Below are 27,696 nucleotides of genomic sequence, written 5' to 3'. Positions count from 1 at the left end.
AATATGACCGTTCATGTTTTTCAGTCCATATAGACTGGTGTCCTATCGCTTTGTGTTGTGTATTACAAACTCAAAAGTGATTCAGCTGCTGACACAAAATGTAGCTTAACTCTTGCCGTAGCGAGCTTGACTCTTGCTGTAGCTAGCTTGTAGTAATATGCCGTTCCAAGACGATGCCTGACTACGCTAGAAAAAAAGAGTTCCTCCGGGTTTGCTCTTACAATAACAATGTCACTACAGCTTGGTTATTACACAGGTTGCGGAACATAAATGAAGTACTATTGTCGGTTTTTGGATGTATTTTTAAAGTCATTTGGAGGCAGAATGGATTCCTCCCATTAGCTGCTTTGCCAGCCACCAGGAACAAATTTTAACAAATTCAGAATGCAAACCCCCCCCCCCCCAAAAATACATTTTGTCTTCTTGTCTCTCATTAGGATTGTGAAATAAAAAAAGTGCAGTTCCCCAACAAATGACTACTGACTGCATCTGAAGTAAACATGTTTCAAAAACACCTTAGTTACAAAAAATAATCACATTACGAAAAAAATGTATAACTGCTAAAAAGGAGAGGACTTACAGAGGTGCCTTGAAGAATGCGTCAGTTAAGTAAATCACAAGTTTAGACCCCAGTGCTCTGTGTTTGCTCGCAAGGTTAAAATGTCAATGCATGGACCAGTGTTTCAAGTTCCTCTATACAACAGGAGCATTATCGTGTTCTTAGGAATTTCCATCCATCCATCCATTTTCTACCGCTTGTGCTGGAGCCTATCTCAGCTGCTTCGGGCGGAAGGCGGGGTACACCCTGGACAAGTCGCCACCTCATTGCAGGGCCAACACAGATAGACAGACAACATTCACACTCACATTCACACACTAGGGCCAATTTGGTGTTGCCAATCAACCTATCCCCAGGTGCATGTTTTTGGAGGTGGGAAGAAGCCGGAGGGAACCCACGCAGTCACGGGGAGAACATGCAAACTCTTAGGAATTTATTGCAAAAATATTTGTCTGCCAAGGTTTGAACTGAATATTGTGCCAAACCCCGACTGGATTTGGCCACCAGTCCACCAGTTAAATAGCCCTGCTGTAGATCATATGGAATGGGTTTTATTGAGGTTACATGTACAGGTATATTATAGCAGTCTTGTCTCAATCCTCTATGTCGCTTGTCTTTCTTGAACCAGTGAGGAGGAAATGCCAGCTTATCAACTTGTGTGAGGGTGTCTAAGTTTATTTGTGCATGTCAGTATGATTATAACAATTTATTTCCACGAAAATGATGCCGAAGGTTGGGACACAAGCTATGGACCCTTTAAATTCGGTGTAGTTGTTAATGAAGGTACTGAGCTTTGTTCATTAACAATGCAAGATTAGTCCATGTTTTCCCTGATGTTTCACATAAATTACAAATGAAACCGAATGACAGCATTCAAACATTGGTCTCCACTGGCGCTTTACTCTGTCTCATTCTTGTCAATACTGGATGAGACAAACCTTGTGTGGCTGGATTGGGAACAGATGTTAATCACAGTCTAGCATCATATTTGTAGTCTAATTGAATAATCCTTCTTTCTAATAGTCTTTTATGCTCAAGAAGAAGCTGTTTCCTCATCCAAAAAACATTGAAAATTACTTAAGGGACAGAATGTATTTAATGTTGGCTTCCCTGAAGGGATTTTCAAAAATGTCGTAAGTACCCAATTACAGTACCTTCATAACCAAAGGGAAACTTACCTGTGTAAAACTAATTTGTGTTTTATGGTCCATACAATTGGTATTGTGGTAATAGTGTTGTGATGTCAGCCTTTCAGCCACTTGGTTGTAAATGTTTTGAAGAACAATTACTCTTGGCATTAAAAATCAGCGCTAATCTTTAATTATAATTAATACTGTAAGGACCATTCAACCGAATCGGTGTGATTTGCTTGTTCTAACTTTCTTAGAATAAACTTAAATGTATGTATTTTTTTTCAACCTAAATCTGATTACTCACAGAACTACATACTGTATTTGTTCATTTCAGGCAACTATATAATATTTCAAGGTTCCAAAGCCAACAATGACTCAATTAAGTTACAGGACTGAAAGTAACAGAAGTGAGTTTTTAGCCAATGATTAATTAATACATGACATATAGCTACATGACATTCATGATAATAGCATGTGGACACAAAGCACATTACAGTGATTCAACTAGAAGTTGTATTAAAAAAAAATTACTGTAGTGCCTCAACAGATTACATGACCGCCACCTCATAACTCAAAACACGCGTATCTCAAATCAGCGCCGGCCACTGAAATTAATTAAAATCAGTTTAATCGGCGCTTCCTCCCTTCCCCAAAACACCACAATTTTAATATGTTACACTAACATGCCTTTTAAAAAGAAAAACAAACCTATATATAAGCCACATTGTTTAAAAAACAATACAATAGAATGTACTACAAAGTACAGTAATTTTCTGAAATAATGCAATACTAATGAACAACATTTACTTTGGAGAGAGGACCACAGCTGGTATCTCAAAATACGATATTTGAAATATTGAATACAAAAAAACATCAATGAGTGATCCTGAGATCATGAGCTTTGAACTGTGCAACTTTGTGTGGACCATGTGATTTGTGTAATACAGTGTTTCCCTCGTTTATCGTGTGTGTTACATTCCAGACTCTTCCACATTTTTCAAAAGGGCCAATGTGTTAGGGTGAAATAAACCTAAAGTACAGTTGTGAAAGAGTGACACCAATATGTAAAAAGTAGTGCTGTTAAATGATTACATTTTTAAACAAATGAATCCCACTTTTTGTGTAGATTAATCATGATTAACTGCACATTTTGTTTAGATTAAATCACAAGTAATCACACGTTTTGTTTAAATTAGTCACAGGTTATTACTCACCTGCATAATTTCAATTGTTAAAAAAAAAAAGACCCCGATATTTAAAATTTTATTGTCAGAATGTCACAGAGGATCCTTTTTCAAATCTTCTAATGTGATTCACGTCATTTATTTACTCAAACTTGGTAACAGTATAATTTAATTACTAGTATTAAGTCCAGCTGGGGTGTATTGTAAGGTAAAATTTGCCAGCAAGCACACCAGCCAGAGTCTCTTCATTCATTTTTTCACTGTTGCATGTATTGACCTGATCATCGACCATATAAGAACCCGTGCCGCCTTTCAGGTAACTATTTGTATGGTTAAAAATAAAGGAGCATCTCGGGTCAAAATAAATTGCGTGATTAGCCCGTTTATAAACATGGTTAATGCGATCATCCTTTTGTAACAAATCCCACGAGTTAACTAAAATTAACAAGTAAAAAGTAAAACATTTCTGAATAGTTTAAATGATTATTTTCATGTCAAAGTCTAATTTTAAGGAGTAGGAACAGGCAACAAATGCTAGTGTTCCAGTGTTTGAGGTAGTTTAAATGTATTCTATATTTAATAATAATTTCAACTTAAATTCCAATGCTCTAATCACTGTTAATACAGATTGCTCAATAAGATGATAACAAGAAAAATAAGGGAGTATTTCACTTTCATAAAAACCTTGGTCTCATGTATTTGCTTTGATAAAATAAATACAACCGTTTACCTTCTACTGTATTTGTATGCGAAGCAGCGCGATCTATCGTCCATGAAAACATACTTTGTATGATCGCCTCTGTTTTGTCTTGAGTCCAATTTAGAGAAGTATTTGATCTTGGATAGACAATCCTTCGTATTAGCAACCACATTGATGTGTTCATTCATTCAGCAGAGCAGTTAAATCTGACAAAAAACAAACCAATGCTAGTTTCCTGGCTGATAAATCGGCCCCACTTCCAAGTGTGGTGAGTCAGAGTACTACAAGGTTTAAGACTGCAGAGCCTACACCGTCTCTTTGCTCTATTTATAGAAAGATTATAAAGAATAATTACATAAACAATTAACTTGCTGTAAATTCTATAAATTCATGTTGTAAAAATGTATTTTTAAACATTATTTTGGCAACAAGCAGACCAGCCAGTAAGCCACGAGAAGCTGCTCGATACCTAGAAGCCTCATGTTAGTTTTGTATGCAGTTAGTGATTTTTACTGACGTAATTGTCTGAGCGTAATCATACAGAAATTACATTTATACCACAGTTTAACGGACAGATATTGATATTAAAGGCCTACTGAAACCCACTACTACAGACCACGCAGTCTGATAGTTTATATATCAATGATGAAATCTTAACATTGCAACACATGCCAATATGACCGGGTTAATTTATAAAGTGCAATTTTAAATTTCCCGGGAAACTTCCGCTTGAAAACGTCTAGGTATGATGACGTTTGCGCGTGACGTCAATGGTTGAACCGGAAGTATTGGGACACATTGTAACTACGGATGTCCGATAATGGCTTTTTGCCGATATCCGATATTCCGATATTGTCCAACTCTTTAATTACCCATACCGATATCAACCGATACCGATACTGATATATACAGTTGTGGAATTAACACATTATTATGCCTAATTTGGACAACTAGGTATGGTGAAGATACGGTTCTTTTTTTTTTTAATTAATAAAATAAATTAAGATAAATAAATTAAAAACATTTTCTTGAATAAAAAAGAAAGTAAAACAATATAAAATCAGTTACATAGAAACTAGTAATTAATGAAAATTAGTCAAATTAACTGTTAAAGGTTAGTACTATTAGTGGACCAGCAGCACGCACAATCATGTGTGCTTACGGACTGTATCCCTTGCAGACTGTATTGATATATATATTGATATATAATGTAGGAACCACAATATTAATAACAGAAGGAAACAACCCTTTTGTGTGAATGAGTGTAAGAGGGAGGTTTTTTGGGTTGGTGCACTAATTGTAAGTGTATCTTGTGTTTTTTATGTTGATTTAATAAAAAAAAAACAACAAAAAAAAACCAGATACCGATAATAAAAAAAACGATACCGATAATTTCCGATATTACATTTTAAAGCATTTATCGGCCGATAATATCGGCCGGCCGATATTATCGGACATCTCTAATTGTAACCCAATACAAACAGCTCTGTTTTCATCGCAAAATTCCACAGTATTCTGGACATCTGTGTTGGTGAATCTTTTGCAATTTGTTTAATGAACAATGAAGACTGCAAAGAAAAAAGCTGTAGGTGGGATCGGTGTATTAGCCGCTGGCTGCAGCAACACAACCAGGAGGACTTTGAGTTGGATAGCAGACGCGCTATCCGATGCTAGCCGCCGACCGCATCGATGATCGGGTGAAGTCCTTCGTCGCGCCGTCGATCGCTGGAACGCAGGTGAGCACGGGTGTTGATGAGCAGATGAGGGCTGGCGTAGGTGGAGTGCTATTGTTTTTATCATAGCTTTGACGAGGTCCCGTAGCTAAGTTAGCTTCAATGGCGTCGTTAGCAATAGCATTGCTAGGCTTCGACAGGCGGCACAGCATTAACCGTGTAGTTACAGGTCCAGTGTTTGGTTCTGTGTCTCCTGATAGTAATATTGTTGATCTTCTGTCTATCCTTCCAGTCAGGGGCTTATTTCTTTTGTTTCTATCTGCATTTAACCACGATGCCATCACGTTAGCTCCGTAGCTAAAGTGCTTCCCCGATGTATTGTCGTGGAGATAAAAGTCACTGTGAATGTCCATTTCGCGTTCTCGACTCTCATTTTCAAGAGGATATAGTATCCGAGGTGGTTTAAAATACAAATCCGTGATCCACAATAGAAAAAGGAGAAAGTGTGGAATCCTTGTACCTAAGTTACGGTCAGAGCGAAAAAAGATACGTCCTGCACTGCACTCTAGTCCTTCACTCTCATGTTCCTCATCCACGAATCTTTCATCCTCGCTCAAATTAATGGGGTAATCGTCGCTTTCTCGGTCCAAATCGCTCTCGCTGCTGGTGTAAACAATGGGGAAATGTGAGGAGCCTTTCAACCTGCGACATCACGCTACTTCTGGTACAGGCAAGGCTTTTTTTATCAGCGACCAAAAGTTGCGAACTTTATCGTCGATGTTCTCTACTAAATCCTTTGAGCAAAAATATGGCAATATCGCGAAATGATCAAGTATGACACATAGAATGGATCTGCTATCCCCGTTTAAATAAAAAAAATGTCATTTCAGTAGGCCTTTAATTTTATGGTTTTATTATTAGTTTCATTTGTTTGTTTTTGGTTTTTTTTCATCAAAACCGCACGTCCCTGCTGCAAATATTGATGGCCTCATGCAGCAGGCAGAATCCTTGAGTTACAGTAGTGCATGCGAGTTAACGTGTGCAAAGAAATACATACGTAGGATTTATGGTCAGTGGATTGTCTTTTTACTCTAGGGAAATTAATGTGACCGTCCATTGTCTATAGGTGTTGGACAAACCAAATTAGGTTTGTACTGGTGTTTGTGTATATCATTTGCTCACCTTTAGCTACATGTGCTGTGATCATTGAAATATTAGCACTGGGCACAAGGTCAGCGTAAATTAGATCTATTAAAAGTAGCAGGTGGGGAACCCCAGGATTTGTTTAATGAGATGAACAAAAGGCTGATGCATCGCCTGCCTGACGGCCTGCAGTGTTTTTCATGAGTGAGAGGACAGCATCAGCGGGAGTTGTTGAACGAGTTTTAAATCCCCTTTTTAGCCTTCATCCTGGAACAGTGCAGCTCAAATGAGGATGACAGCACTCTGGTGTTTTTAAGAATCTGCTGCAAAAATGTAAATCAATCAATTAAAGTTAATTTATATAGTCGTTAATCACAAGTGTCTCAAAGGGCTGCGCAAGCCACAACGACATCCTCAGCTCAGATCCCACAAGTTGATTTTTTAACAGAATCACAAGTTGAACAACCCAAATGATGAAAAAGGGAGGAACTAAAATAGAACTTTGAGAAACACTACTAGTATAACTAAATGCATTGAACAAATGATGAGTGACTGCATCTGAAGTAAACAAGCTACAGCAACACTTTAGTGACATAAATCACATTACGAAAAAAATGTGTTACTGCCAAAAAGGAGAGGCCTTAACAGGGTGCTTTGACGAACGCCTCAGGTATGTAAAACACAAGTTTGGAACCTAGTGTTTTATGTTCGCTAGCAAGGTTAACATGTGTTAATAGTGGTCCAAGTTCCTCTGCACAACAGAAGCACTGTAGTGTTTTTAGGAATTTACTGCAAAAATATTTGTCTTCAAGTTTTGAACTGAACTTGGGGGCTGTTATTGGTGTCATTTCTGAGCTGGATTTGGCACCTGGGATGCCAGTTGAAAAGCTCTGCTATTCCTCGTTTTCTACCTCAGATGTTCCCCTGTAATAAAATACTAAGTAGCGTAGTCCTCGATTAAGGTAAATACAGAACCAACACTGGGTCAGCGCGTTTTAAAACTAGTCGTTGGTTATTGCTCTGTTACGTATTTACTGTAACTGTTCAGCTTGTGCCTCTTTCAGACTTTTCGATGGCCGATCGCTAGCAGTCTGGATGGAAGTGAGATGCTGGAGATCCAAGTGTACAATTACAGCAAAGTCTTCACTAACAGGTAAACCCACATTTAAAAACATGATTCCCAACATAGAATAGCTGTGGTCTATCACAAGCCTGTGATCGGTAATAAATGACATACCGTAAGTTTATCGGCTGAAGAAGAATAAACAAAAATCCCCAAAGTGCTTGTACTTAATTGACTCACTTGTTTATGCAATGGACTTGCAAACCTCAAATCTTCCTCTGGTGTCGCAGAACTTAAATTCAAACTTTGGTTTCATCTTTTCACTTAATGCCTTGTTTTCCAATTGCACTAGTGTTTTGGTTCCGGCTTAACTTAGGCGGTCTCCTCATCATCACGAGCAGGTTGTGAATTAGTTCCCCATCAGGAGGCCTGTAAAAGTGGATTAAGTCATCAGTAATGGACCCATTTGTCACTCAGTGATCTCCTGACTAGCAGATCTTGATGACTACGAGGTGCCATGACGGACGATATAATTTAGATGTTATGTGGAGCTGGCTTTATAAATCCCAGTTATTGATATTTGCTGTCAAAATCATTCTGTTTCATGTTTAAATACGTCCGTGGTTGTATCAGAATCCCAGATTGAAACAAATTCATCCAGATTGTAACAGCTGCTTGTTTATGATCCACCTGCTCCCACATGTCACCCACACACAACTATTAGACACCGTTTATATGAGTGTGTGTGTGTGTCCTTCAACTGGCAATCCTCAGCTAGAAGCTGATGGCAGCCAAGTCGACAGATGTGGTGTCAGCTCAACAGAAGGACGCTAGTAATTGTCAACACAGTTTTTCTGGTGGAGGTTTTTCCAAAGTGGAAAACAGGAAACGACCATCTAAAACTTGTCTCAGTGCCATCAACTTGTACATTCTCCTGAGAACCAGCGTCCTCTGCATTGGACCTTTGTTTTTAGTCTATTTCTTCTTTTCTCAGGGTAGAAAAAGCCCTGGTATGCAAAACACAAATCTCCATTGCATAAGAGGCTAATATTACTGTACTGACTTGAATATAAAGCGGTATTTTTCCTTGTAAGTATCTGAAAATGATTGGTCATTGTATGTTTGGGGTCGGAAGATTTGAGAATGAATTCTGCCAAAGTCTTGCTTTGAAAAGTTGTCTCAAAGGTAAAACAAGTTAGAAAATATAACGCAGCTGAGATAGGCTCCAGCACCCCCCGCGGCCCCGAAAGGGACACGAGGTAGAAAATGGATGGATGGAAGACTTTAAAACTTTTTTCCCAGGGACAAAAATGCTGTCTCTTAGTATATGTTAAAGCAGGGGTCACCCACCTTTTTGAAACCAAGGGCTACTTCTTGGGTACTGATTAATGCGAAGGGCTACCAGTTAGATACACACTTAAATACATTGCCAGAAGTAGCCAATTTGCTCAATTTACCTTTAACTCTGTTATTATTAATAATTAATGATATTTATCTTTGTGGAAACACTGATCATCTTAATGATTTCTCACAATAAATATATATAGAAACAGATAAATATCAATATGCAACACTTTATTTTTATATTTTCTCTAAGTGCACATTTTTCAAATTGAACATTTTCAAATGATCACTTCTAAGACAGTCTTGTGAAATCACAATATCCCATTTTAACTAGCTAGCCACTAACATTTTTTAACAAATCATGAATTACTTTGCACCATGTTTGTACAAATAATAACTCATGTAAAATACAAAAGTAAACTCTCAAATTTTTAAATCATGTCACACTTTGAACTGGACACCAAATCTGTTATCTGTTTCTTTGTCAGTTAGTGGGAAGCCTGGCATTGCATGCTGTTAACTAGTGTGTTGTACTCTGGTGTGTAACTTGACACTGCAACTCTGAGTGAGTCTTGCAGATGTGCATCAGTGAGGCGTGTTCTGTGTTTGTTCTTGATGAAGTTCATGTCAGAAAAGGCTGATTCACAAAGATAAGATTTTTCCTCATTGTTTGCGGAACCTTCTTAATCTTTTGGACATATTTTCACAGCAATCTGGCCTTAAGCTTAATTATGATAAATGTAAAATGTTAAGGATCGGAAATCTAAAGGGAACGTCCTTTCGAATGGAATGCAAAGTGCCTGTTTTGTGGACAGATGGACCAGTTAACATACTTGGTGTTGTTGTCCCAGAAAATCTGGAAGATCTAGGCTCAGTAAATTATGATAATTGACTAAGAAAGCTGGACAAAATTATGCAATTATGGAAAGGGAAATCCCTAACCTTGTATGGTAAAATGTCTATTGCCAACTCGTTAATTATTCCTCAATTTATTTATTTGTTTTTGTCATTACCAGCTCCATCACAAAACTTTTTTAAGATTTATGAGCGGAGGGTCTTTGATTTTGTCTGGAACGGCAAACCAGAAAAGATTAAAAGAAATTCGTGACAACTTGGCTCAGTTGATCTCCTTTACCGGAGTCACTGAACGATCACCTTATATCAGGCTTTTTACCCGGCTGCAGCTTCCACATAGACAGATACGTAGGACCTTCATAGACGTCATAAATTTGTGTGGGCCAAATGTCACACCAGTTTAGCCAACCTTGCCTTAAATTTCGCTGTGTCCAACTCCGGCTAACCTAATGTACTTGCAGAAAAAAGCATCCTCTGCCAACAACGACAGAGGATGAAGAGGTTAAAAGAAATTTTTCGTCTCACATCGTCTATGCTTCTACACTCCAAACCACCAAAATTCTATCAACAATCCCCATTTGTTAAAAACAAGAGATTACAGGTTTTCAACAAACACACAGACAAATGATCACATATAAAACAACTCAATCCAACCATAATTTACCCCATTCCAGGTTGTTTTTGGAGAACCTGACTAAACCTATCTTTTATCAAAAATAGATTCAGCAATTAGTCTTATCGATCCGGCTCTCTCCAGGCAGAAAATGTTTACACTTTAAAGCAAACTGCTTACCTTGTTATGCGCGCGTGCAGCACACTGTCTGCCTGACAGAGAGAGCGGAGCGGCTGTCGACCTGTAGCTTCTAAACCATCCTGTTCGTGACGCCAATTTGTGTAGTGGATTGTCCGAAGCTTAAGCAGGCAACAAAAGTAGTTTAGTACAACAAATTTATTTACCCATTATCAGAAGTGCAGGTTGAATTGAGTTGGCCGTGCAGACAAACCACAAGTTACTCCGGAGCAAACAAGACACACACAAGCCAAAATCACTCCCGAGTTCCGGTCTTCTGCCATTTTTTATATGTCTGTTGTGCGTCATCGTTCCTTATCGAGTGCGTCAATGTCTTGTTTTGTTTTTCCTATCTGTTCCATAACAACTCGAATCCTTTAGACAGTCAACACATTCTGTAGACAGGTTGGCACGACTTAATATTCACTTTTGTCCCACAACTGGTCCATTCAATGGCACAAAAATACAAGAGTATTGAAAATGAGCGGACATTCTTAAAAGACAAGAAATATAGGTCAAAAGGTCAGAAATTCTACTACATGTTCCCTAATTTGAGTGACCTGGACATAATCTGGACTGTACATAAATGCTTATTTTGAAAATGTAACTTTGTTTATAAATTATATGCAATCTGTTGTGTTCCCTAATTTTTTTCTGTGTACATGAATGAAGGTGTGTGTTGCTGAGTCTGACTTGGACATTATCTGGACTGGGCCTGGTTTAAAAAACCCTTTAAACAAATCTAATTTCATTGACAACCTGGTCTGTTGAAGATAAGGCCCTTTTTTTCAAAAATGAAATAAAATAAGATAAATAAAAAACATTTTCTTGGATAAAAAAGAAAGTAAAACAATATAAAAATAATTACATAAAAAATAGTAATTAATGAAAATGTTAGTGGACCAGCAGCCTATACAATCATGTGTGCTTCAGGGACTGTGTCCCTTGCAGATGTGTTGTCGATGTTGTGGGAACCAGAATATTGGTAGCAGAAAGAAATAACCCCTTTTGTGTGAGTGGGTGTGGATGAGTGTGCATGGGGGAGGTTGTTTGGGTTGATACACTGATTGAAAGTGTATCTTGTGTTTTTTCTATGTAGATTTAATTTAAAAAAAAAAAAAAACTTTTTTTTTTTTTTTTTTTTTTTTAGAACAGGCCCGCGGGCGACTCATCTGGTCCTTACGGGCGACCTGGTGCCCGCGGGCACCGCGTTGGTGACCCCTGTGTTAAAGGGGTCATATTAGAATTTGTTTTTTTTTACATGTAAAACACTTCATTGTGGTAACATGTAATGGTGGTTCTTTGGTCAAAATTGTGCATCGCTTTCTAACTACAAACCCCGTTTCCATATGAGTTGGGAAATTGTGTTAGATGTAAATATAAACGGAATACAATGATTTGCAAATCCCTTTCAACCCATATTTAATTGAATGCACTCCAAAGACAAGATATTTGATGTTCAAACTCATAAACTTTATTTTTTTTGCAAATAATAATTAACTTAGAATTTCATGGCTGCAACACGTGCCAAAGTAGTTGGGAAAGGGCATGTTCACCACTGTGTTACATGGCCTTTCCTTTTAACAACACTCAGTAAACGTTTGGGAACTGAGGAGACACATTTTTTAAGCTTCTCAGGTGGAATTCTTTCCCATTCTTGCTTGATGTACAGCTTAAGTTGTTCAACAGTCCAGGGGTCCCCGTTGTGGTATTTTAGGCTTCATAATGCGCCACACATTTTCAATGGGAGACAGGTCTGGACTACAGGCAGGCCAGTCTAGTACCCGCACTCTTTTACTATGAAGCCACGTTGATGTAACTCGTGGCTTGGCATTGTCTTGCTGAAATAAGCAGGGGCGTCCATGGTAACGTTGCTTGGATGGCAACATATGTTGCTCCAAAACCTGTATGTACCTTTCAGCATTAATGGTGCCTTCACAGATGTGTAAGTTACCCATGTCTTGGGCACTAAAACACCCCCATACCATCACAGATGCTGGCTTTTCAACTTTGCGCCTATAACAATCCGGATGGTTCTTTTCCTCTTTGGTCCGGAGGACACGACGTCCACAGTTTCCAAAAACAATTTGAAATGTGGACTCGTCAGACCACAGAACACTTTTCCACTTTGTATCAGTCCATCTTACATGAGCTTAGGCCCAGCAAAGTTGACTGCGTTTCTGGGTGTTGTTGATAAACGGTTTTTGCCTTGCATAGGAGAGTTTTAACTAGCACTTACAGATGTAGCGACCAACTGTAGTTACTGACAGTGGGTTTCTTAAGTGTTCCTGAGCCCATGTGGTGATATCCTTTACACACTGATGTCGCTTGTTGATGCAGTACAGCCTGAGGGATCAAAGGTCACGGGCTTAGCTGCTTACGTGCAGTGATTTCTCCAGATTCTCTGAACCCTTTGATGATATTACGGACCAGAGATGGTGAAATCCCTAAATTCCTTGCAATAGCTGGTTGAGAAAGGTTTTTCTTAAACTGTTCAACAATTTGCTCACGCATTTGTTGACAAAGTGGTGACCCTCGCCCCATCCTTGTTTGTGAATGACTGAGCATTTCATGGAATCTACTTTTATACCCAATCATGGCACACACCTGTTCCCAATTTGCCTGTTCACCTGTGGGATGATCCAAATAAGTGTTTGATGAGCATTCCTCACCTTTCTCAACTTCTTTGTCACATGTTGCTGGCATCAAATTCTAAAGTTAATGATTATTTGCACAAAAAAAAAAAGTTTATCAGTTTGAACATCAAATATGTTGTCTTTGTAGTGCATTCAACTGAATATGGGTTGAAAATGATTTGCAAATCATTGTATTCCGTTTATATTTACATCTCACACAATTTCCCAACTCATATGGAAACGGGGTTTGTATATCTTCCGAATGCGCCGTTTTATGGGCAGTCTTATTTATGTGCCAAAGTCCTCCTCCAGGTCGCTTCCATATCAAATCTACGGACACATATACAGTACGTTAGAACTACACGCTACTTACAATTAAAAATAGCAACAACGTCGGACTACAACTGAATAAAAAAGGTAAACTCGTGCAAAGCTCTTAGAGTAAACCTCTACCATGTATGGAGATATCTGCTAACGTGACTAAGGCAAAATACCTCACTAAAGTCTTCTGAACATTCTGAACGGCTCGTTGGGAGCAAGTTTGGAAGAAGACAAGGTTGTTTTATAAACAGCTCCGCCACGCCGCCATGGTTTGATTTAAAAATTTTGGGACTTATGTAGATCCCAAATAGAAAAAACAAATACCAACGGGTAAGAAAAGATGGTTTTGCATATAATGACCCATTTAACATATTTGCTATAAGCCTTGCCATATCTATATACAGTAAATCTTCCAATGAGCAATGTATACAGGGACAGTTTTGTATACAGGGGTGTTATAAAGAGCAACAATGTACACTGTGTCACAAAACCGTGATATGATCCGAATCGTGGACTTGTGATCCGTTCCACCTCTACTTTACACACACACGTGTGTAAAGTAGATATATACATACATACACATATACACACATATATATATATATATATATATATATATATATATATATATATATATATATATATATATATATATATATATATATATATATATATATATCGTATTTTTTGGACTATAAGTCGCTCCGGAGTATAAGTTGCTCCGGAGTATAAGTCGCACCGGCCGAAAATGCATAATAAAGAAGGAAAAAAACATATAAGTCGCACTGGAGTATAAGTCGCATTTTTTGGGGAAATTTATTTGATAAAACCCAACACCAAGAATAGACATTTGAAAGGCAATATAAAATTAATAAAGAATAGTGAACAACAGGCTGAATAAGTGTATGTTATTTGACGCATAAATAACCAACTGAGAACGTGCCTGGTATGTTAACGTAACATATTATGATAAGAGTCATTCAAATAACTATTAACATATAGAACATGCTATACGTTTACCAAACAATCTGTCACTACTAATCGCTAAATCCCATGAAATCTTATACGTCTAGTCTCTTACATGAATGAGCTAAATAATATTATTTGATATTTTATGGTAATGTGTTAATAATTTCACACATAAGTCCCTCCTGAGTATAAGTCGCACCCCCGGCCAAACTATGAAAAAAACTGCGACTTATAGTCCGAAAAATACGGTACATATATATATTTATACATACATACATACATATATATATATATACTGTATATATACATACACATATATATACACATATATATACACATACACACACACACACATATATATATATATATATGTATATATATATATATATATATATATATACATATATATATATATACATATATATATATATATATATATACACACACACATTATATATATATATGTAAATATATATATACTCATATTTTCTATGCAAAGCAATATAGCCTTCTTTTTCCCCACTGTAATATGCAGATTTCAATTAAGTGCCTGCTAAGTGCTTAACATATTGATTGTGCTTGCTTGTTTTGTGAGATTTTTGCTCCCCGTAGGCTTTATTCCCACACTGGGTGATTGTTTGCGTGTTCCATCTGACGACTCTCTTAATGATTATGCACACTCTTGTAGGGGATGTCACATATACTGTGTGTTTATGGGACCTTATATTGTGGGCATTGCTTTGGGTAAACTCTTTCAATTATTCACAAGCTCTAATTGGCTTAGTCAGTGGAGACTCACAGGATATGTACAATCATAATCGCATGTCTATGCCGAATTATTATGTTTGTAACAATATATTTTAGTTAAAGGCAGAACTACATTTAAGGAAAATTAATTATACTTTATTGTATTTTCCCTGGGCAAGTAATAACCTCAGCGGAGGAGTGCACCTCGGAGCTAAAATGTGATAAGTATTTGGGTAATTAGCTCTATAAACTATTTGCAGGCCTCCGATAGTATAGCTAAGGATTATTTATACTGGATTTAAATGTTTTTTCATTCAGACACTAAAGGCCTGATCTACTTTGTATGTACTAAAACATGTGCAAACTTGATAGCACATGCAAATCTGATTTACTAGACTGGCGCACCGAGGATTGCGTCTCTAAAATGAGCAAAATAAGATGTGTAATCCATTTAGCGTGTCTGTCTTCATGAATAGGCAGAATATATGCTGATCATCAAAACGCCGACAATATTGGGAGGAGAAAATGAAAATACAATTATTTAGCACACGCAGTGTGATCTATTAAGGCTGAAACTGTTCTGCGGTTACTGTTCAGCGTCTTTACTTAGTAAGTCTATAGAAAGGAAGTGCAAAATGGCAGAAATACAGAAATACTGTAGCTATGAGAAAGGAGGCGATCACGTTGCAACTCCGTTTTACGTATGCTTGTCAACATCTATGGATTGTCAAAAATTATTTATTATCTTCACCATTTCCAGGTGTTGTTCTGTAACCAGTTCATCCTAGATATTAAATCGGATCGCTATTAAACTTTACCCTGGCAGATTAAACATCTGGGGGAGGCTAAATTTCGAAACGTTTAGGTTTTCATCACATGGGTGAAGCATGGCGACCAAGATTATCCTTTTCCATTGACAACTTTACCGTTAAGCATGGGTCTCAAATTCAAACGCAACTAGTTAGCCTGTTGAAAAAAAAGAAAAAGAAAAAATCAATAGATTTCACAAAAAAAACCAGTAAGCAGTCACTGGAATTTTACCATAACATTTACAATGGTTTTTACACCAAAATTGTAAATTGAAAAAACTGAACTGCTGTTGTTTTTACGTTAAAATTGTGGTTACTAAGCTGCCATTTTTCAATCGTAAAATCTATGGCCATTTTTTACAGTGCATTACTATAAATTCAAAAACAGTACCACTGTTAAGTCTGGGCGAAAATGAGGACTCAGGTGCAGAAGAGTGACAATTGACTCAGACTTTATTTAGATAGTTTTCTTTGCTATCGCTTGGACAGAGTGATTAAAACAAAGTGGCTACAAAATCTATTTATGATATATTCGAGCAACAAAAGGATATGTAGCATAGGGCATAAGACAATAAACAGAAAATCACTCCATAAGGAGGAAAAAGGCAATAGAAAAAGTTCTATACGAGTCTAATAACAAAAAAAACAACAATCTATGATTATCTACAAAAAGGTAAATCACTCATGCAAAGAAGTCGAAAAGCTATAAACAGAAAGTATGTTATAAAGTGTTGAGAAGCCTGTAAACTAAAAGCGCTCCAAAAGGAGGAAAAAAGGAAGACAAGGCACTATGAAAATTGATACAAAAAGACTTGACCGAAAAACTTTAGCAAAAGAAAATCACTCTCACAGAGGGAACAAAGAAATCAATAAATAAAGCGAGACAATACTTATCAAACTTGGTTCAAGGCTGTGGACAAGGCTGTGGACAAGGCTGTGGACAAGGCTGTGGACAAGGCTGGAGGTACGTAGCGAGACTATATACTCTGGCAACAAGACAGGGGAAGACGAGGACTATATACACATGAGGGAGGGTGACACAGGTGGGAACAATCAGGCAATCAGGAGAGACATCAGACCAGTGACACAGGAGGAAGAGCAAGTGGCCTGAAACGAGAGGAGGATTAGAATTTTCAAAATAAAACAGGAAGTGAGCCAGACCAGCCCAAAACCGGACTTCCCTCACCACGGTGTGACAACCACTGTTATATTTACTGCACACTTTCTGACTGAGCTGCTCTTTTTTTACCGTAAAATCTGTTACATGTTTTTACAGTGCATTACTGTAAATGGAAAAATGGTACCACTGATGATTTTACGGTAAATTTCAGGTGACGAGCTGCCAGGTATTTATAGTAAAATCTACTGACTTTTCTACAGTGTAGCCTTGAGGACATGCAATCAATGACTTTTGCAGCTTGAAAGAGGTCGGTAAATTTGCCCACTTTGGGCATCCTTGCTATAGGCCTTAGTGACAACTACTCAAACTTTTATTGAATAAAGTAAAACAATATAATTAGTTTCTTATGGCTTTCATATCTTGTTTTGTTTGCAACCATCTAAGTTATTCCCTGCTCAGACTACAGTTTTGAGATGTGTGTGTTTCAATTGCAAGACAACAAACAATAAGAACAATTCAGCCAAAGCCCCAGTAAACAGATGAGTCTCAGTAGGCCGGCATGAATAAGTTGAGTTTTAATATTAATGTACTAAACAGTGGGTCTTGGCTGTAAGGAAATAGTAATGATTTATCGTGTGTGTGAACTTTCTTCTTGCAAAAATAGACTTTATCCTCAGAAATGTGTAACTTTGACAAAAATATATGGATCTTGTGGCTATAGAGTAAGGGGGTATTGCAAAGGAACAACAGTACAGTGGAACCTTAAAAGTCTAAAGATTGTAAAATATGGAACTGAGCACTGAATTTCTGCAAGACTTCAGTTCAGACCTTCAAAGGGTTCAATCATGCTTGGGGGTGTGTTATTTAGCAAAACATGTTTTGTATTGTACTAAATGGATTTCTTTCTGCAGCAATCTCGCAAAGGCTATAGCTTGCATCATATTGACAATGAATAAGAAGCTTCAGAAAAAAAACATTTATTTTGCTATGAAGCAAACTGGATTATTGTGGCAGTATTCTGCTGTTAAACTCATTTTAACTACCTGTCTGTCATAAAGTAAGTAAGTGAACTGAGGAGTTTTCTCAATGCTTGTCTGAGCTCATCCTTATTAGCATTAATGACTTCTATGCACTTTAACCTCTTACACAGAGCAAGAGTGAAGAATACATGCGTCAACATGAATTGTGATAATGATTAAATGTCTTTACAGGCAATGGCGTCACAGCACATGTTCATCTGTACAGGACACAAACACATAATGGTGTGTATTGATCGGTGTGTGTGTTTTTTTTAATCTCCCCCTGCAGACTGGTGGGGACTTTCTGCATGGTGCTCCAGAAAGTGGCGGAGGAAGGGCAGCTCGAGCTGACTGACACACTCTTAGACGATAATAACACATCCATAAATGTGAGTCTTGCTTGCACTCCACTAGTTTTGGGTATGCGGAGTATTTTTGAGGTGAACATGTCCATATCAAGCAAGCATATATTGTTGCCACGGAAAAAAAAATTCAACAAATGCAGGAATTAAGTCATGTAACTGAATACAGGGCATACAATTAGCTGTAAAACTTTTTTTTTAACTAAGCAAAGTGTCTTGCGGTACAGTGCTCAGATTACATATTTAATTAATTAAATTAAATTAAACAACTAAAAAGATTACTTTAATTACGACAAAGACTGGAAACACGTATGTATCGGAATATATATATACTACCGTTCAAAAGTTTGGGGTCACCCAAACAATTTTGTGGAATAGCCTTAATTTCTAAGAACAAGAATAGACTGTCAATTTTCAGATGAAAGTTCTCTTTTTCTGGCCATTTTGAGCGTTTAATTGACCCTACAAATGTGATGCTCCAGAAACTCAATCTGCTCAAAGGAAGGTCAGTTTTGTAGTGTATATATATATATACATATATATATATATGTATATATATATATATATATATATATATATATATATATATATATATATATATATATATATATATATATATATATATATATATACTGAACAAAAATATAAACGCAACACTTTTGTTTTTTGCTCCCATTTTGCATGAGGTGAACTCAGAAATGTCAAACTTTCACTATACACACAAAAGACCTAATTTTCTCAAATATTGTTCGGAAATCTGTCTAAATCTGTGTTAGTGAGCACTTCTTCTTTGCCAAGATAATCCATTCTACCTCACAGGAGTGGCATATCAAGATGTTGATTAACCAGCATGATTAAGGTGTGCCTTAGGCTGCCCACAATGAAAGGCCACTCTGAAATGTGCAGTTTTGGGGGTCAGAAAAGCAGTCAGTATCTGGTGTGACCACCATTTGCCTCACGCAGTGCAACACATCTCCTTGATTGTGGCCTATGGAAGGTTGGTCCACTCCTCTTCAATGGCTGTGTGAAGTTGCTGGATATTGGCAGGAACTGGAACACACTGTGGTATACGCCGATCCATAGCATCCCAAACATGCTCAATGGGTGACATGTCCGGTGAGTATGCTGGCCATGCAAGAACTGGGATGTTCTTAGTTTCCAGGAATTGTGTACAGATCCTTGCAACGTGGGGCCGTGCATTGACATGCTGCAACATGAGGTGATGGTCTCGGGTGAATGGCACAACAATGGGCCTCAGGATCTCGTCACAGTATCTCTGTGCATTCAAAATGCCCTCAATAAAATGAACTTGCATCTGTTGTCCACAACATACGCCTGCCCATACCATAACCCCACACCCACTATGGACCACTTGATTCATAACGTTGACATCAGCAAACCGCTCTCCCACATGCGCCATATAGTATGCCCTGAACAGTGAAAACCGGGATTCGTCCGTGAAGAGAACACCTCTCCAATGTGCCAAATGCCATTGAAGGTGAGCATTTGCCCACTCAAGTCTGTTATGATGACGAACTGCAGTCAGGTCGAGGACGACGAGCATGCAGATGAGCTTCCCTGAGACGGTTTCTCACAGTTTGTGCAGAAATTCTTTGGTTATGCAAACCAATTGTTGCAGCGGCTGTCTGGGTGGCTGGTCTCAGATGATCATGGAGGTGCACCTGCTGGATGTGGAGGTTCTGGGCTGGTGTGGTTACACATGGTCTGCGGTTGTGAGGCCAGTTGGATGTACTGCCAAATTCTCAGAAAAACGCATTTGGAGACGGCTTATGGTAGAGAAATGAACATTAAATTCACGAGCAACAGCTTTGGTGGACATTCCTCCTACAAGACTGAGGGGCGGCTGCTGGTCTTTTAAGAAGGAGGTGCTCATTTACAGCTACTTTCTAAACACGAGTATAGTCTCCATATCAACTCAGGACAACGGAATGAAACTTGAAAAATGCTCTGGTTGTGGTTTATACTTAAAGAGATCGCTAATTCGCTCATTTTGCTGTCAATCAAAAAGAGATTGAGCCTCAGAAAGATCATCCAATCATCATGCAGAAGCCCAAAGTCCAAGCCAGCCGAGGCCAAGCCCACTTTCCATTCACTTTCAGAGACACTCGGCATCCATGGGCGAGACAAAGCCTAGCATTTATCCAATGATTGTCTACTTTGGCTGCAGTGAAACAACCCACTCTATGCTCCCCCATTAAAGTCAATGGACGCTCAGCTTCAACACTGTTTAATGCACCACTGTGACGCTCTGACAATGAATGAGAAGAAAGTCGCAACCTGACCAAAAGTACAACTCATTCAAGTGCATATTAAGTCAATGAAATGTAAACACAAATGTACATATTTGACCACTTATTCTTATTTATTTTTTGACATTTTAGACAAAGCTGAGCTTTCCTTGCAGTATAGAGCAATCGCCAGTGCTCAAGACATGAAGCTAAAATGCTAGCTTGAACTGCTTATTTTTCTATCCTTTGTTCAAGTCCCATCTCCTCCTGAATCGCTTCATGAGCGTCAACATTTAGCCAAACTTGCATCTCCAGTATGTGGGCTGTGCTATTACTTTTCCAAACAATCAGCAACATTGTGTTAAATTAAATTAAACTGATTACCTTGACATTTCTCACACGAGTTTGGCTCAATGTGCTCTAAGACAGTGTTTTTCAACCACTGTGCCGTGGCACAGTGTGTCGTGAGATACAGTCTGGTGTGCCGTGGGAGATTATGTAATTTCACCTACTTGTGTTAAAAATATTTTATGCAAACCAGTAATTATAATCTGCAAATAAAGTGCCGTTGTTGAGTGTCTGTGCTGTCTAGAGCTCGGCAGAGTAACCGTGTAATACTCTTCCATATCAGTAGGTGGCAGCAGGTAGCTAATTGCTTTGTAAACATTGTATCTAGTGCTTAAACCAAAAATAAACAAAAAGGTGAGTGCCCCTAAGAAAAGGCATTGAAGCTTAGGATGGCTATGGAAAACAAAACTAAAACTGAACTGGCTGCAAAGTAAACCAAAACAGAATGCTGGACGACAGCAAAGACTTACAGCGTGTGAAGCAGACGGCGTCCACAAAGTACATCCGTACATAACATGACAATCAACAATGTCCCTACAAAGGATAGCGTCCGCACAACTGAAATAGTCTTGATTGCTAAAACAAAGCAGGTGCGGGGAATAGCGCTCAAGGAAGACATGAAACTGCTACAGGAAAATACCAACAAAACAGGAAAAGCCACTAAAATAGGAGCACAACGCACTACACACAGGAAAACACCAAAAAACTCCAAATAAGTCACGGTGTGATGTGACAGGTCGTGACAGTACTTTGAGACAAGAGCTATAGTGATGTTTATGGTTTAAAGTCATATCCTACAATTGCCAGAACGACTTTTTACTGTCAACATCGACTACTGAGTTTAATTTTTTAATGTTTTCTGCTGGTGGTGTGCCTCCGCATTTTTTCAATGAAAAAAATGTGCCTCGGCTCCAAAAAGGTTGAAAAACACTGCTCTAAGAAACGCACACTGCACCTGCATACTGATAGAGAGTAGCACCTGAAATTTTAACAAGAAGTAAAAAATAAATGGATCCGTCTCTTAGCAACATCAGCGTATCTGTACCCTTGCTGTATGTACTAATTCTAGCTGTTGAGTGGATTTTTGGCCACATCAAAGACAGAAGTTCAGTGCGAGAACGACAGTATTTTTTTAAAAATTGAAGGTCAATCAATCAATCAATCAATTATATTTTATATAGCGCTTTTCTCTAGTGACTCAAAGAGCTTTACATAGTGAAACCCAATATCTAAATTACATTTAAACCAGTGTGGGTGGCACTGAGAGCAGGTGGGTAAAGTGTCTTGCCCAAGGACACAACGGCAGTGACTAGGATGGCGGAAGCGGGGATCGGTCCTGCAACCCTCAAGTTGCTGGCACGGCCACTCTACCAACCGAGCTATATCGCCCCTGAGGTCTAATACTGCATGTATGTGGGAATGAGAATGGCACTGGAGCGAGTTTAAGCTTCCCTGTGGCGCACAGTTGGAATGGAAGATCTATGTGTGCTGGTGTGATGTTTTTTACACGATAACACACATTGGGGGGATGCGACCTTACTACATACACATGAAGGGGAGTCATGCATGTAGTACACACACACACACACACACACACACACACACACACACACACACACACACACACACACACACACACACACACACACACACACACACACACACACACACACACACACACACACACACACACACACACACACGCACGCACGCACACACAGAATTAAGAATGTCAGTGGTGTGAAGAAATGAAGCCCAAGGTTAACCCTTTCAGTTGCAAATACTGTATATAATGTATGTGCTGGTGTGGTTGCTATGGTAACAAAAATAAAACGACACCAATTACCCTGTAAGAATATAAGGAACAGCTCAGAGAGAGAAAGAAAACATTTAATTTCTCCGCTCATCCATCTGTGTGCTGAACAGTATGTTTGTCTTCTTTGGGCTAAAAATGAAGTGAAAGTCAGAAGATTAATAAGGCAAAACCAAACCTTTGAAGACGCACAGAAGACAAACTACCCTTGTTTCTGGTGGGGATTAAACTACTGTCAACCTCATTTTAAGCCCAGCAGGCACATAGCGATGATTTACAACTCCTATAATGACAGCTTCATTACATCCGAAATGTGACGGCAGTTAACCTCAGGGTGGTGTATAATGTCTTTAATTGCAACAGAAAGATTGATACATGCAGGTAAACAAAGGACAAGAGCTTTGAGCCATAACTGTGTGGTAAAGAAGCATATATGCCCTGCTTCATTATTATTGTTGTCACTTCACCAATACGTGATCAGACACAACTAACATGTATCCCACGTATTTTGGGTATATGTTATGCCAAGTTAAGAGGATACAACCATCCGAAAATACATAGAATGCAGTTGCTATAGTCAGTAGGAAAATTAGTCAATTAGAGTATGTCAACCCATGGACAAAAAAAATGTCCTTTGTATGTCAACATTTAAGGATACAAATTGTGTCATATGTTGAAATGCCAAGTACAGTGTTCCCTTATCACTTCGCTTTTCACTTATTACATTCTCAGTATATCGCAGAATTTTAAGAACAATTGAGTACATTGAGATTTGAGGAACTATTTAAGTGTTCATGTTAAAATTATGCAGGTTTTAGAGTATATGAAGTGCTTTAACCCTAAAGGAATCCCTCAATGTTATGAACGTTATAGGTCAGAGGACCCGAAAGGGTTTCAGTCATTAAAGTCTTAAAGTTATATATATATATATATATATATATATATGTATTTTTTTTAACTTTCAATGCTTAAATGTCTAGATCGACTTTAGATGTATTCATTGATATAAAGCTTTCTATGTTGTTTTTATGTGTTAAGCCCTTTTTGTCAAAGGAAACACATTTTTCTTGCTAAAACCAACTTTTCCTACATGTTGGTACCTGTTTTTGTGTATTTGGCATCCCTATAAGTCCCGGCAATTTGAAATCAAACAATGGAGGCATTGTGGAGATAATTATAAAACAATCTTGCCTTCTTCCAAACTTGTTCCAAACATGCCGTTTTAGATTGGTGACGTTTCCCAACATGTGATGATAATTTGTGACGTTTTTCCCAAGTGTGACGTCAGTGGATATCTCCATATATGGTAGAGATTTACCCGAAAAGCTTTGCGCCAGTCCACCATTGTAGTCCGAAGTTGAAGTCACTAAGTTCCTAATTTTTCTCTATCCTCTTGTTGTGGGGTAGACTGGCTCATACATGCACATGCATCCTGCGCTGTAGCCATTTCTAATACAAAGTAGTGTATAGTTCAAACTTATATCTGTCAGTAGCCTCGATATGGAAGCGCTAAAAACTACAACATGGCTGACGGGGGAAAAGACGCAGTCGAAGTGGAGGCATGTAAGTAAGACCGGCCACAAAATTGCGCACCCTGAAAAGATAGTCAGTAATCAGCTTATAGATGGTTTGTAAAACATAATCTATGCAAAATTTTGACCGAAGAACCAACATTATGTGGACCACAAGGAAGTCTTTTAAATGTAAAAAAAATCATAATATGACTCATCTAAGAGCATAGGAAGTTTTTAAAAGTGTGTGCTAAAGCTGTGTGGAGTGAAATGCATAGTACCGTGTTCCCTAGTCACTTTGTGGTTCACTTACTATGGTCTCAGTACACCGCGAATATTAAAAATACACTAAGTACCATTGAGTACATTGAGATTTGAGTACCCATGACATTTCCATGTAAAAAATATGTTCTGTACATTTTAAAGCATGTGACATGTTTTAAGAGAATAGGAAGTGTTTATAAGTGTATGTGAAAGCTGTGGAGGGCTTATAAATAATTTAAATGTACCTACAGGTATATATTCAGGATCTAGAGATTTTTTTGCAAGAAAACCAGCATATTCGGCACCAAATGACTGATGATCGAGCAGCTGATAAATGTATTTTTTGACGATACAGAAGTACCTCAACTTAGGGGTGCCCCAACTTTAGAGTGTTTTCAGATAACAGCTGTCCCTCTGCTAATTGTTACGCTTTATGTTTTAAGCAAAAATTTGAGTTACAAGCATCCTCGCCATTAGCTGGCGCAGCAAATGCCACAGTGAACTTGTAAGATCCGCACAAACATCTGGTCGTAGCATTAGCTTATAGCTAAAGATGGACTTAGTTTTTCCAAACATGGGAAGGAAGAACGTGTGGGTGAAAGACAATGCTGACAAAAAGAAGTGGATGATATTCATTGAATTAAAACAAATCATTAAAAACATGACAGAGCGTGTCGCCAACTTAGCAAAGCAATTTGAATGTATCACTGCGAGTCTGCACCATACTGAAGCAGAAGGAGTATTATGCCAGCCAAAAATGTTAAAATAATATTCAAACGGCAGAAATGTATCCATGAAAATACAGAAAAGCTGCTGATGGTTTATTTGACAGTGAAGCATTAATATTACTATTACATCATTTCATAAAAGTTGTTAGTCATACATTCTATTGTATCGTGTTCATACAATACTTATTATCTTAACGTTTGCTTTTCTTTTTAAAAGGTATGTTAAATGTTAAAATGGTGTTGTTTTGGGGAGGCCAAGCCCAAATTAAATGGATTTCAATTCATTTCAATGGGAGAGGTTGGTTTTAAATACAAGTGTTTAGAATTAATAGCTCTTTACAGAATCAATTAAGCTCGTAAATTTAAGTACTACTCTTGCTGTTATGTCCCTGATATTGAAAACATGATAGAATAAGATGCATTTTGCCCCCAAAAATTTTTTTCACAAAAACGGATCTTGAAAAAGAGAGGTTGTCTTATATTGCTGGTTATCATACATTTTGGTCAATGAGGTCAATATTTTGGAGTGAATGCATTGCAATGAAGAAAATGTACCCTTCAGTCAAAGATATGTCAATCCTCACTCAATCAAGCATTCCTCCTGTTTCCAGACCAGCGTTACCATAGAGATCAGATACCAGTCGATGGATGGCACAGTGGGCATGTGGCGCAACGGAGAGCTACTGGATGTTCCCGATGACCGTGATGGCGTGTTTTCTTTTGAGACAGAAAGCCTGCTGTCCGGACAAAGTCACGGATCGGGAGCGTCTGCGGGACGATCCTTGCAAGGATCCATAGCGACATTCAGAAAGTGAGTCCAACATGCACAATACAAAATGGTAAAAGTTTTACTGATTATTTGCCAAGGCGTTGAGGTCAGTATAGTTCAGTAGTTAGGTTTCAGACTGTGACCCATGCTTGCTGAACAATCTCAAAATTGTTTCTCATTCACAAAATGAAGCTTGATGGACTTAAAACATTAATCTGGTATAACTCCTCTGTAAGAAAGATGTGAAGGAGCTGGAAAAAGAGAATATATGTAACATTATAACCATGAGGAACATTTCCAATTGTCATGCTTTGTGCTTCCCAGCCTTTGCACAGCAGGTTTATGAGTCTGTTTTCCTTCCTTTGGCTTAAACTGTTCTTTAAGGCAACATAACTTTGAGACTATCCCATATTATCTTAAAACACCCATGTGAGACTTTACTTGATGCCACTAATAAATTGGCAAGATAACATTAGTACCTGCAGCTGTCATCCAATGGTAAAAAAATAAGTTATATGCCTTTTGTTATGTTCAGAGAAGGGAAGGAGGCAACAACCAGGGCAGAACTGCGGTTTACAAGGTTTATTTAAAGGCCAACTGAAATGAAATTTTCTTATTTAAACGGGGATAGCAGATCCATTCTATGTGTCATACTTGATCATTTCGCGATATTGCCATATTTTTGCTGAAAGGATTTAGTAGAGAACATTGACGATAAAGTTCGCAACTTTTGGTCGCTGATAAAAAAGCCTTGCCTGTACCGGAAGTAGCATGACGTCACAGGTTGAAGAGCTCCTCACATCTGCACATTGTTTACACCAGCAGCGAGAGCGATTCGGACCAAGAAAGCGACGATTACCCCATTAATTTGAGCGAGGATGAAAGATTCGTGGATGAGGAAAGTGACAGTGAAGGATTAGAGTGCAGTGCAGGACACCAGGGTGTATCTTTTTTCGCTCTGACCGTAACTTAGGTACAAGGGCGCATTGGATTCCACACTTTCTCCTTTTTCTATTGTGGATCACGGATTTGTATTTTAAACCACCTCAGATACTATATCCTCTTGAAAATGAGAGTCGAGAACGCGAAATGGACATTCACAGTGACTTTTATCTCCACGACAATACATCGGCGAAACACTTTAGCTTCGGAGCTAACGTGATAGCATCGTGCTTAACTGCGGATAGAAACAGAAGAAACATGCCCCTGACTGGAAGGATAGACAGAAGATCAACAATACTATTATTACTTCTACTATCAGGAGACACCGAACCAAACCCTGGACCTGTAACTAAACGGTTAATGCTGTCCAGCCTGGCGAAGCCTAGCAATGCTGAACTGTGCTGACGCCATTGAAGCTAACTTAGCTACGGGACCTCGACAGAGCTATGCTAAAAACATTAGCTCTCCACCTACGCTAGCCCTCATCTGCTCATCACCACCCGTGCTCACCTGCGTTCCAGCGATCGACGGCGCGACGAAGGACTTCACCCGATCATCGGTGCGGTCAGCGGCTAGCGTCGGATAGCACGTCTGCTATATAACTCAAAGTCTCCTGGTTGTGTTGCTGTAGCCAGCCGCTAATAC

The 27,696-nt window shown here is 38.4% G+C and overlaps 1 protein-coding gene across 15 annotated transcripts in view; it reads left to right on the top strand.

Moving 5' to 3' along the window:
* otofa (otoferlin a) overlaps positions 1-27,696 on the top strand; it is a 165,862-nt gene that overhangs the window by 46,677 nt on the left and 91,489 nt on the right. For all 15 annotated transcript variants that reach the window (XM_062034943.1, XM_062034942.1, XM_062034941.1 and 12 more), the window contains exons 3-5: positions 7,457-7,545; positions 18,355-18,454; positions 25,952-26,151. In XM_062034943.1, the coding sequence (XP_061890927.1) occupies positions 7,457-7,545; positions 18,355-18,454; positions 25,952-26,151 (389 nt within the window). The remainder of the gene's footprint in view (positions 1-7,456; positions 7,546-18,354; positions 18,455-25,951; positions 26,152-27,696) is intronic.

This window comes from Entelurus aequoreus, linkage group LG23, assembly GCF_033978785.1.
Source record: "Entelurus aequoreus isolate RoL-2023_Sb linkage group LG23, RoL_Eaeq_v1.1, whole genome shotgun sequence".
NCBI classification, from domain to species: Eukaryota; Metazoa; Chordata; class Actinopteri; order Syngnathiformes; family Syngnathidae; genus Entelurus; species Entelurus aequoreus.
The sequence above is the reverse complement of the archived record's forward strand: the minus strand, read 5'-3'. Positions and strand labels throughout refer to the sequence as shown.